This window comes from Poromitra crassiceps (assembly GCF_964638095.1).
Source record: "Poromitra crassiceps genome assembly, chromosome: 29".
In the NCBI taxonomy this organism is placed as follows: domain Eukaryota; kingdom Metazoa; phylum Chordata; class Actinopteri; order Beryciformes; family Melamphaidae; genus Poromitra; species Poromitra crassiceps.
The window spans coordinates 6,496,278-6,509,815 of NC_139641.1; the positions used below are offsets into that span (position 1 = coordinate 6,496,278).

The 13,538-nt window shown below is 43.9% G+C and overlaps 1 protein-coding gene across 1 annotated transcript in view; it reads left to right on the forward strand.

Moving 5' to 3' along the window:
- The window catches only part of LOC310799943 (NACHT, LRR and PYD domains-containing protein 12-like), a gene marked incomplete at its 5' end in the record, with an annotated part of 149,267 nt that overhangs the window by 128,837 nt on the left and 6,892 nt on the right, over window positions 1-13,538 (forward strand). Inside the window, one exon of the mRNA XM_083662552.1 lies at window positions 11,589-11,762. Coding sequence (XP_083518678.1) covers window positions 11,589-11,762 — 174 coding nt within the window. The remainder of the gene's footprint in view (window positions 1-11,588; window positions 11,763-13,538) is intronic.

Genomic DNA, 13,538 nt, shown 5'->3' on the forward strand with positions numbered 1-13,538 from the left:
GCGCTCCCTGAACGTGTGCATGCATGTTTGCATACATGCACAGGGAAATAGAGGTTATTGTTAAGCTCAAATGCGCAGTGAATGTCCCCTTCACCTGGACAAAACGATGGCCGATCACGCAGCACTGCATCTATTTCTTTATGAAAAGGACACGTTGCTCTGCCCCTGCCACTTTTCTTGTTCTTGTCCTTGGCCTGTCTGTAAGCCGTGTTTCCATTACTAAATATCGCAATAAAAATCGGGTAATGCAAACACGTAAATTTCGAAAAACCTCCCAAATATTGCAAAAAGCTTTTGCGCTCTCATGAGGTAGTTTTTCAGACGTGTCGATATAGCAGTTTTCTCTGTAGGTTCTTCTCCCATGGAGCTGGGAGACACTGGGTCCGTGACACACACACATAGCCTACATACGTTTTCCGTGCATGTCATTGGCTGTAACCACCTGTGTTGCGTTCAGGTAACATCCTAAATTACAATGTTATACAATTGAGAGCATAATTTATCTTTTATATGAAAGGAAAATGAGGGGGAAAGGGTTCGAACCCTTTCTCCCTCATTTTCCTTTCATTTTCCACTCCTTTTCCAAAGGAGAAGTGTTGATATAAAAGAGAAATTATGCTCTCAATTGTATAATATTGTAATTTAGGATGTTACCTGAACGCAACACAGGTGGTTACAGCCGTGGCAAAACCTCCGAGATGAGGGCACACACCGGTGCGGTGCTGCCAGGGAATTGCGTTCAGGACAGGTGTGCGCGCCGTCACCGACTTCCGAAGATTATGTATTTCCGTATGGTACTAGTTGCTGAATGCGTTTTGAGAGGACGCATTGCATTTACACTTGTGTTAAATGTTGTCATAATGCGTCCCTGACCACCTCCGGAGGTGGTTTGGCCGATCAGATTGCAATCCTTCTTCAATGCGTTTTGGGGGTGTTTACACCTGTACTTTCAAGTGATAAAATACAATCGGATTGCAATCTGATGGCAGAAAACGCATGTTAATGCCAGGTGTAAATGGCCTCTCAGTGTCATGAGCTGTGTGTCTTTCTCAGTCTCTGCTCTGATCTCTTTCAACTTTGTGTCGCTGACGGGCAGATTGCTGTACACTGTGTGCACCTGCATGTCCATGCCTTCTCTGAGGCTGTCGTCTTGGTCAGACAGTGACTTCCTGGAGAGGGTGTCTGCGACAGGAATGTCTTTGCCTGGTCTGTGTATGATGGTGAAATCATACCTCTGTAGTTGGAGTATCATCCTTTGTAGCCTTGGAGGCGCTGCTGCGAGTGGTTTTCTCATAATGGACTCAAGTGGCTTGTGGTCACTTTCCACAATGGTGTGACGTCCATAAACGTACTGGTGGAAACGCTTGCATCCGAACAAAATGGCGTATAGTTCTTTTTCAATCTGAGCATAGTTCACTTCACAGTCAGACAATGATTTGGATGCGTAGCCGATGGGCTTTCCTTCTTGCAGTAGGACAGCACCTAGTCCATATTTAGAGGCGTCGACTTGTAGCCTGAGCTCTTTGCTGGGGTCATAATATGCTAGGACTGGACCTGGCTCTCTTGTGATTAGCTCTTTCATGTTCTTGAACGCTTCATCATGCTGTGCGTCCCATACAAATTCACTGGACTCTTTCAACAGGTGGCGCATGGGCGCGTTCATGTCTGGATCGGGCTTGAGTCCGTCTTCTGTGATACGGTGCCCAAAGTAGCTAACCTCAGTGGAACAGATTTTACTCTTCTGCGGGTTGAGCTTGACTCCTCGCTCTCTGGAGCGCTGCAGCATGGCATGGAGGTTTTTATCATGTTCCTCCTTGCTCTTGCCATATATGAGGACATCGTCGACTATCGCCGTGACTCCCTGTAGACCCTCATAAGTCTCATCAACTTTCCTTTGAAACTCGTCTTGTGCAGATATCAGTCCAAAAGGTAGCCGGAGGAACCGGTACCGTCCGAATACAGTGTTGAAGGTGGTCAGCTTGGACGACTCATCTGCGAGCTTTATCGCCCAATATCCTGACCTAGCATCCATAACACTGAAGTAGCGGGCTCCTGCCAACTTTGCCGTGATGTCGTCGAGGGTAGGCAAAGGGTAGTGCGGTCTTTTGATAGCCTGGTTTAGATCTTTAGGGTCGAGACACACTCTCAACTTGCCTGTGCGTGGCTTTTCTGCTGCCACCATTGAATTGACCCATTCAGTTGGTTCAGTGACTTTCACGATGATCTGATTCTTTTCCATGTTCTGTAGCTCCTGTTTGAGGCGGTCACGCAGAGCAAGGGGAACACGCCTCGGTGGGTGAACCACAGGTGTTGTGTCGGGTTTGAGGTGGATAGTGCACTCACCAGGGAATAGTCCTATCCCTGTGAAAACATCTGCATACTCATCCAGGATTGAAACCTCAGATGTGCCAGATATTGACAGTATGAGCTTAATTAGCCCAAAGTCTAGGCATGCTTGTAATCCTAGCACTGGGGGTGCTTGTGTGTCAACAATATGGACTTTCAGCATTAACTGAGTGTCTTTGTACTGGCACTTCATGTTGCACTTGCCTCTGACAATGAGTGGCTCACCGCCATATCCATAGAGCGGGCGAGCTGTGGGCTCCAGTACATACTGAGTTTTCAGTTTTCTGAACACTTGTGTGGGAATTACGTTAGCTGAGGCCCCAGTGTCTAGCTTAAAGCTAACTGTTGTTTTGCTTGGACCAACTTGCACATCTGCAAAAGCCTGTTCTTTGTTATGGATGTTATTTCCTTGTGTCACTGCATCAATAAACAAATCCTCTTTGTCTGGCTCATTTTCACTCACTGTGTGCACTCCTTTTTCTTTCCGACCCGACCGACATACCTTTGCAAAATGGTTCCACTTGTTGCATATTTTGCACTGCTTGCCTTTAGCTGGGCAGCTGTCCTTGAATCCATGAGCCCTGTTCCCGCAGTATCCACACGTTTTAGGGCGCTCTCTGTCTCCCTCTGTCCTGGAGACGTAATCCGCGTTTCCCTTTGACTTGTCATGGCGCGCTTTCCAAGCGGTGCCCTTTGAAAACTGCCGACTGACTGCATGAACGGTCTGCTCCCGTGGGCCACTGTTACCGTCAGCTATCGTTTTAAGCTGCGTCAGTGCCATTTCATGAGACCTGGCAATGTCTATTGCTTTATCCAACGTTAAGTCGGACCCGACGTTTAGTAGCTTCTCTCTCACTCTTGGTGACTGAATCCCAAAAACAACACGGTCTCGTACCATCTCGTCACTGTTGGCGTAATTAGAGTCTTTTACAAGCAGTCGCAAATCTGTCACAAACTGTTCAAACGGCTCATTAATTCCTTGCACTTTTTCGTGGAATTTGTAACGAGCGAAAATCACATTTGTCTTCGGTATGACGTATGCTTCAAAACGATCATAGTACGATTTCAGTACCTTTCTCTCGTCATTTGTGAGCGTCCATGTGTTATAAATGTCCCGGCCTTTATCTCCGACCCAAAGGAGTAGGTAGCTGCATTTCATGTCTTCCTCCCTCTTCTTGAAAGGACCCGAAAACATTAAATCCACGTGGAGCTTAAACTTTCGCCATGCTTCGGGCAAGTTGCTGGCGTCCCAGTCCATGCAGGGAAAAGGAACTCCAGCGACGTCCATTGTCGTTTTTAAGTTCGGCAAAACCTTTTACTCTGACACCATGTCTTGTTTCGCACTGTGTGTGCAAAGGAGTCCCAGACGACGACGTGCTAGTTAAACTTTTTTATTTTATCTTAGCGGAGCGAGCATGTAGGTGACTGCATTACAGGAAGGCGAACTTCACACTGGCTTGACTGTCTATTCAAGACACGCCCTACACATCATGTGAACCTATCACAATCAGTTATGATTACATCCACTAGGGGTCAATAGAGTATCCATTACATGTCCTAGGTCTAACCATAGACTGTATTATAGAATTAATATTCTGGATAGCATAAATGATACAAACTATATCAGTCGATATTCTGTGTGAATATTACATTTATGTATCAAACATTTGTGTTTCCAGAGGTCAGGACCACAGGCAGAGAGCAGAGTCTCCAGTACCCAGCTGTCTGTCTATGAAGAGTGACCGGTCTAAAGAGAATCCTCCACAGTTCAGTAATGAACCTGGACCTTCAGACACAAGGTAAGAGGACTGTTAAGCCACTTCTTAACATGCAGTGGAATCCGTATTATAACCTGCTCCTAGCCGGTTGGCCTGCATGTTAAACAACAATTAGCCGGCCTACGCGCACTCCCGCGACTCCGTATCTTATCTACCTCGACCACCGGTATAAGATCCGCTTCCACGCAATCGCAGCTCATGTTTAACAGTGGCAGGTCATTATCCGTCTGAGTGGGCGGGTGTGGCTCTTCGTGACTCACTTCACGTTCACTAGTTTATTAATTAATGAATCGTTCGGGCAATCGCTTATATCAACGAGCAAACTCACGGTTTCCTCAAGTGCTGCAAAAAGGGCTTGAATTGTTAAGTGGGGGCTAGAATGACCGTGCTTTCCGAGGTGAGGGCTGGCTTGACTGCAGTTGCAGGCAGCCAGGTCCAGTGCATCAGGAGGGACGCTGCTGCGCTGCTTGCTTGCTCCCATGTCAGTAAAAGCCTAACTTTTGTGGGGAGAAATACATTGACTCACTTCACATTCGCTAGTTTATTAATTAGTGAATCGTTCGGGCAATCGCTTACAGTATATCAATGAGCAAACTCACGGTTTCCTCAAGTGCTGCAAAAACGGCTTGATTGATTGTTTGGCCAACGCGCTTCAGCAGCAGCCAGGCAGCCAGGTCCAGTGCATCAGGAGGGATGCTGCTGCGCTGCTTGCTTGCTCCCATGTCGGAAAAAGCCTAACTTTTGTGGGGAGAAATACATCGAAAACTAGTCAGATATGAGTATGACTTGAAATGTCACTTGTAAAATAAATCACCCACAGTGATTGACGACAGTCCGACCACTATTTGCAGACGTGATGCAGCCAATTCTATCAGCAGGCAGTGTTGTGTGCCTCCCCACTGCGTAGAGGATAGGAGCTGACTGACTGATAGGCTATCAAACCTTTGTGGGGAGAAATTTAAAGCTAGTCAGATATGACTTGTAAAATAAATCACCCACAGTGATTGACGACGGTGCGACCACTATTTTGACTGCCTCATAGATAAAGCTGTTTCCTATCACATTTCTTGTTTTTGATACATGCTACCGCGCCGCCCCCCCCCCCCCCCCCAACCCCCCGCCCACTGGCAGAAAAAACGGCTCATATCCAGTTGTTTCTTAACAAAGACCCCTCAAGTTTAGAAAGGCAAAACCTGAAAATATCCTCTTCTCTCTAGCCGGACATGATCCAGAGTTCATGTTTAACACCTTAAGTGCCATAGCCGAAATAATTCGTCTTACATAATCCAACGCTTGAGTGCCAGAGCCGAAATAACTCGTCTTACATGTTTTTTTGACGGTGGGACATCAATCAACCCCTTTTACATCTTCGAGATAACTATTGGAGCAAGAGCATGTGTGTAATCTATTTTACCGACCACTAAGTGGCGACAGAGACAGAGAGAAGCCACAGCCACGGGACCAAAAGCAGCCGCCTCCCGCGGAAATGGCTTGGCGATTTTACAGTCAGAAGCCCGGAGACACACACACAGAACGGACAGAGATCCCCTCCCCCCAGAGCCGCAGAGCAACGCGCGAACACACACACACACACACACACACACACACACACACACACACACACACACACACACACACACACACACACACCGCGGGAGCAAGCCATTCAAGGAAATGGCGAGGCGATTTTACAGTAATCCATTTCAGACTCGTCTTGCCCGAGAGCGGCCGCGCGCAGGCAGCAGCACACAGAGAGCGGAGAGCGATTTGCAAACTAGATTATAGGTGAAACACACTTTGAAACACCTCAGAAAGGCCAGAATCAACATCTGCCCATCGCCCACGCATTCCCCGGCCCATCTTGACTCGCACAAGGAGCGTCCGCACGCAGGCAAGCAGGCAGGCAGGCACGCAGGCAGGCAGGCAGCAGCAACGCGCTTCTGACACGCCCGCTGTTAGAGCCAGGAGGAAGGAGGAGAAGACACACGGAGGGAGGAGTTTGAATGAGAGGGGTGTTTCCTGTTGTTATGGAGGAAATTACTGTTCAAAACTATTGTTTAGAATGTCTGACGGTCTTACTGATGCCAAAAATGAATGGTTAAAGTGACTGTTTCACAAAAAGCCATTTATCTCTGAATAAATTTCCAGACGCTGAAACCATGCTGTACTCAACGGCTAATATCTACATAACTACTAACTCTGCAAACTAACTCTTTTAGACAGAGAAAGCACACATTCTATTAGTTATTTTTAGATGATTGGTGTTCATGAATTCTTAACAGAAAATAATCCTCGGCTGTTGTAAAATGAGCCAGAATCGTCAAAAACACCCCTGGCACAAGTTACCTACAGGATTGAAAACATGGCTGGCACTCAATGTGTTAAAAGGCACTTTATACTGTAATGAGGAAATGTTATTTGATAACCTACACGATTGCACTGAATACTACAGAGACAAGGAGTGACCATAGGGAAGAAAAACACGTTTTATGGAGGACAAGATATACAGTATATTTCACTTCCTGGATGTGGGTCAGACCTGCCGTCAGTTTGGCTGGATTCATGCACACAGAAGACATTTTATTCCCTAAATCTTTTGTTTTTCATTCCTCCAAATTCATAATGTGTGCACACAAACTAATTATAGAATTAAAACTTCACATCAATTATCCCAAAAACCAGAGTCGTTGTGTTTGATCACCTCTGAAAACATGTTGCCTTTTCTTTTGATTTACAGAGGTCAGTACCACAGGCAGAGAGCAGAGTCTCCAGTACCCAGCTGTCTGTCTATGAAGACTGACCGGTCTAAAGACAAACCTCCACACTTCAGTAATGAACCTGGACCTTCAGACACAAGGTAAGAGGACTGTTATACTGGGAGCCTACCTGATAAAAGTAAGAGAGTAAAGTGAGTAAACTTGATGAAGGGAAAATGTTCTGTTGTGTCATTTAGGATAGTTTCCTTCACTGTTGCATCACACTATGAGAGGACTGTGTTCATGAAGCAAATTTCTGCCCCAGTGTTTTCTTACATCTTTTTTTAAATATTAAAAAATAATATGATGATGTTTGGAACTATGGCACTTGGCACTTTCATGTCTGTCTACTGTCTATTGTCTGAGCCTTTTTAAAATTGAGTGACTCTCCCTGCAACCAAATCTACCTATGGCTACACATAAAGTAACCTTGACTTTGACTGTGACTTAGAGATGGTACTGATCCAATGGCGTGCAGATACTAACGTAATTCACAAATCTGATATCAGACTGACGTTGTTGACCCTTAGGCCCGCCCTCCTCCCCGAGTTGCTCAAATTCCCTCATCCTGCTAGCCCCGCCTTAAAAGCCACAACAGCTCACTGCTGGCCACACGCATAAGACACGCCCACAATAAATGGTTTAAACACCAAAACCTCCCATCATTGTTGAAAAGCCCATTTTCATTCATATGCTGTTTGTGTTTGACACTGTTTGACATGTAAACACAGACAGTGGTTGATACTGTAGATGTAATGTAATGGAACTCTGCCATCGTATCTACCCTAACTGCTGTGATCAATCTCTGTGCCCTGCTAACACTATCTGTAGTCAGAGGTTATCAAGAATGGTACTTATTTATTTACTAATGACTGCCAGACACTCTGTCTGTGTTCTGTAACAAATGTGTTGTTACAGTGTTGATGTAATAGGACTGTGTGTTGTTTGTATTGAGCTGAACATTCATTAATGATAATTACATATGAAACAAACCAGAAAAACTGTTACAATGTTGCATTCATCCATGATCACCACAGTGACATTTATCCATGATGGGTATGCAATGTTGACTCCACTGATTAAACTACAACTATGACAACAGATACATGTGAAAATAAACTTTACATGTGATGGCAGCACCATGCTGTCTGAGCATCTATAAAGATAGTCTGGGCAAAATATTTTAATAGTTTTACAATTTGAACAAAAAATTGTTCAAACTTTTGTTCAATTTTGTTTGTTTGTTAGATCTTCATCTGATCAGGGATAATAAATTGCCTTTATCCCCACAGAATGAGGAAGAGGAGTCTAGGTGTTGTGAAGCAGCAGCTGTCCTGCTGTGCATTGTGTCATTGGGTCCTGAGGGATCCAGTCTCTACCAGCTGTGGACACAGGTTCTGCAGACAGTGCATCACCTCATACTGGGCCCAGTCCGGTTCATCAGGAGACTCCGCCTGTCCCCAGTGTGGAAAAAGGTCCAGAACAAGATCTGGACTGCAGACACCCAGTCAAACCAGCATTGCACAATGTAAGACTGGGGTTCTGTCTACTGTTGTCACCATTTCTAAAACCAGGAAACAACAGCATATCTGTTAAACACTTGTTTACTCTTTCTTCTCTTCCAGCGGACAGTGTTTTGCAGGAGGTTTTAGACGTTCATAAGATCAGTCTGATAATGAGATGTGACTTTGTGACAGAAGGAACAGATGAAGCAGGAATTGAAACTCCCCTCAATAGGATCTACACTGCACTCTACATCACAGTGGGACAGAGTGAAGAGGTTAATACCCAACATGAGGTGTGGCAGCTGGAGACAGCATCCAAGATGGAGGCTCTCCATGACACTCCGATCAAGTGCCACGACATCTTTAATCCCTTACCTGATCAAGAGACACACATCAGAGTAGTTCTTACGAATGGTGTTGCTGGAATTGGAAAAACCTTCTCAGTGAAGAAGTTCACTCTGGACTGGGCAGAGGGCTTGGAAAATCAAGACGTCATTCTTGTGATTCTGCTTTCGTTCCGGGAGCTGAACTTGATCAGAGATGAGCGGTACAGTCTTCTCATGCTGCTCCATGTTTTCCATCCAACCTTACAGAGGGTCACAGCAGAGAAGCTCTCTGTCTGTAAAGTTGTGTTCATCTTTGATGGCCTGGATGAAAGCAGACTTCCATTGGATTTCCACAACAATGAGGTTGTGTCTGATGTCACACAGGTATCATCAGTAGATGTGCTGTTGACAAACCTCATCAAGGGGAATCTGCTTCCCTTGGCTCTCCTCTGGATAACTTCCAGACCTGCAGCAGCCAATCAGATCCCTCCTACATGTGTAGACAGGGTGACAGAAGTACGAGGCTTCACTGACCTCCAGAAGGAGGAGTATTTCAGGAAGAGATCCACTGATGAGGAACTGTCCAGCAGAATCATCTCACACATCAAGGCATCCAGGACCATCCACATCATGTGCCACATCCCAGTCTTCTGTTGGATCACTGGTACAGTTCTGGAGCACATGTTGACTACAGACCAGAGAGGAGAGCTGCCCAAGACCCTGACTGAGATGTACTCACACTTCCTGCTGGTTCAGACAGAGAGGAAGAAGCAGAAGTATGATGAGAGCCATGAGATGAGTCAACAGCAGCTCATGGAGACTGACAGGGAAGTTCTTCTGAAGCTGGGGAAGCTGGCGTTTGAAAATCTGGAGACGGGCAACCTCCTGTTCTACCAAGAAGACCTGGAGAAGTGTGGTCTTGATGTCAGAGAGGCTTTGGTGTTCTCAGGAGTGTGCACAGAGATCTTCAAACGAGAGTGTGTGCTCTTCCAGAAGACGGTCTACTGCTTTGTTCATCTGAGCATCCAGGAGTTTCTCGCTGCAGTCTACATGTTCCACTGTTACACAAACAGGGATAAGAATGTACTGAGCACATTCCTGGGAAAAGTCTGGGATAGAAGTGATCACTCCTTGGCTGTCTTCCTGAAGATATCCATGCTCAAAGCCCTGAAGAGTACAAATGGCCACCTGGACCTCTTTGTCCGCTTCCTTCATGGCCTCTCACTCGAGTCCAGCCAGAGTCTCTTAGGAGGCCTACTACGTCACACAGAGAGAAGTCCAGACAGCATCCAGAAAGCCATCAGCAACCTGAAGAAGATGAACACCTCCAATACGTCTCCAGACAGAAGCATCAACATCTTCCACTGTTTGATGGAGATGAATGACCACTCAATACATCAGCAGATCCAAGACTTCCTGAAGTCAGAGAACAAGTCAAAGAAGAAACTCTCTAAGACCCACTGCTCAGCTCTGGCGTACATGCTGCAGATGTCAGAGGAGGTTCTGGATGTGTTGGACCTGAAGGCCTACAACACATCAAACGAGGGACGAGGCAGACTGATCCCAGCTGTGAGGAACTGCAGAGAGGCTCGGTTAGTCCTGATCTGAATTCTAACATTATCTACAGTTTAGTTACCTTCACACCTGATGCCATATGAACTATAAAGATATATAGTTCCTCAAACAAACACTATAAAACTGCTGTTCTACAGAGCAGTGGTAACACAGTGTTGGGCGTAACACACAAAGTAATGTGCTATTAATTTTATTAATTAAGATTCTCGTCGTCTTCAAGTCATGTTGGAAATATTGGAATTACAGGAGAGCGCACATAAACGAGCCAACAAAGTTGGGAAATACATCACGGAAAGTCTGAATTTAATGCTGTAGATTCAAAACCTTAAAAATCAGTAGGGCAATCACTTTTCACTGGAATAATAATTAAAGCGATGTGTTACTTTTAAGAAGAGTAACAAGTAATGTGTAATTTGCGTCTTCATTCCAAAGATTCCAATTCTGAAATGTTTGTTTATAGCTATCATGTTAGTTGGTGAACACAGTTCGTTTAGCTGTAATGATTGTTGTATATATATATATATATATATATATATACGTATGTATGTATTAGGGGTTCGGTGCGTGCAGCTACATGAAGAATACGCCGAATCCAGAAGGTAGCGGTAAAGCACCTAAACGCTGTTTGAACGCCATAAACGCCACAGAAGAAGACATACCAAAGCAACACAAGAGCCATATGAAATCCGCGTTCACTGAATGGAACGTTTTGTGGTGAGGAAACATTACCGGGGGTCGCTCCAGTGTGTTTACGAGCCGTACGTCGCTTCCATGCTACATCACAAAACCACAAACAATATCGACGCGTCAAGCTGTGAAGAAATTCTGCACTAAGCTCTGACTTCAGTGCAGAGCAGTATTCTAATGACTTTTATGACTCAGGCGATAAGCTATTTTGCGAATTCTGTCCAAATTCAACCAAAGCCAACGAGGTAATGTAACGTTACGTAACACTGACAAAGCGGTTAACTTGTAAACAAGCAACTTACATCGCGTGAGATGACAAGCAAGACGTATTCTTCATGTAGCTGCTGTATATATATATATATACCGTATATACTTTTGACAGAATTGCTTGTAATTGCATTTTGCTATGCTTTGCTTTGTGATATTACACATTCAGCACTTTTTGAAAATTTTCTAATTCTACAATAAATTTATTGTCACTTTTTCTCTAATTATTATTACTATTATTGTTATTATTTGTATTAGAAGTAGTAGTATGCTGTGTCCGTTTTGATGTGGGCTTAGTCTCAGCTCTGCTTTCATAGAACTAATCTTACATTAAATCTGTGATCACAGACTTTCTGACTGTGGACTCTCAGAGACTCACTGTGAAGTCCTGGCATCAGCTCTGAAGTCCAACCCCTCCCATCTAAGAGAGCTGGACCTGAGTAAGAACCAGCTGCAAGATTCAGGTGTGAAGCTTCTGTCTGCTGGACTGGAGAGTCCACACTGTCGACTGGAGACTCTCAGGTAAGATTTGAATTGACAGTTTTTCTCAGTTGATTTGACACATTTCTCTGCTTTCAATACAGTGCCTCTCAGGTCACAATTCCTGACTCTGTAAAGGTTGACTGCAAGTTTTACAGAGAGCAGTAGTAGCTAAAGAGTCTGATTTATAATACAGTATATGTATGTAGTGTGAATGTTCTATACATATGTAGTTCTGTATGTTGTGTGAAATGTCACAGTTTTAATGTGTGAATTTCGTAAAAAGTACACGCAAGACTAGCTCCATAGGGTCCTATTATAAAGGTTGAAAAAGTATAAACCTAACAGTACAAAAGATAAATTAAAGCTGAATTAAGGTGATAGAGTCCTAAAAGTGGTGACTCGTTAAGTGTGAGTGTTGAGCTTAAAGTATGAAGGAGTAGTTAGAGTTCAAAGAGGGCGTGGTTTCACCATGAACTGCTGTTTAAAATGAATGGCAGTTGCACCCGGAAATATAGCTAATCTGTTTGTTTACAAACATGCTGATTCATCTATAAACAGCAATTAACCTCAAACCTCATGCTTTGATATCTTATTTAAACAGAGTCCACAGCACAAGAATTTCACACGTGATACTTGTACCACGGAGTGACAATAAAAATCTTGAATCTTGAATCTAGATTGCTGCATCTCTCTCTATTCCTGTCTCAAACCTCATGCTTTGATATCTTATTTAGATTGCTGCACCTCTCTATATTCCTGTCTCAAACCTCATGCGTTGATATCTTATTTAGATTGCTGCACCTCTCTCTATTCCTGTCTCAAACCTCATGCTTTGATATCTTATTTAGATTGCTGCACCTCTCTCTATTCCTGTCTCAAACCTCATGCTTTGATATCTTATTTAGATTGCTGCACCTCTCTCTATTCCTGTCTCAAACCTCATGCTTTGATATCTTATTTAGATTGCTGCACCTCTCTCTATTCCTGTCTCAAACCTCATGCTTTGATATCTTATTTAGATTGCTGCACCTCTCTCTATTCCTGTCTTAAACCTCATGCTTTGATATCTTATTTAGATTGCTGCATCTCTCTCTATTCCTGTCTCAAACCTCATGCTTTGATATCTTATTTAGATTGCTGCACCTCTCTCTATTACTGTCTCAGACCTCATGCGTTGATATCTTATTTAGATTGCTGCACCTCTCTCTATTCCTGTCTCAAACCTCATGCTTTGATATCTTATTTAGATTGCTGCACCTCTCTCTATTCCTGTCTCAAACCTCATGCTTTGATATCTTATTTAGATTGCTGCACCTCTCTCTATTACTGTCTCAAACCTCATGCTTTGATATCTTATTTAGATTGATGCACCTCTCTATATTACTGTCTCAAACACCTTTGATATCTTATTTAGATTGATGCACCTCTCTATATTACTGTCTCAAACCTCATGCTTTGATATCTTATTTAGATTGATGCACCTCTCTCTATTCCTGTCTCAAACCTCATGCTTTGATATCTTATTTAGATTGATGCACCTCTCTATATTACTGTCTCAAACCTCATGCTTTGATATCTTATTTAGATTGCTGCACCTCACTCTATTCCTGTCTCAAACCTCATGCTTTGATATCTTATTTAGATTGCTGCACCTCTCTCTATTACTGTCTCAAACCTCATGCTTTGATATCTTATTTAGATTGCTGCACCTCTCTATATTCCTGTCTCAAACCTCATGCTTTGATATCTTATTTAGATTGCTGCACCTCTCTATATTCCTGTCTCAAACCTCATGCTTTGATATCTTATTTAGAT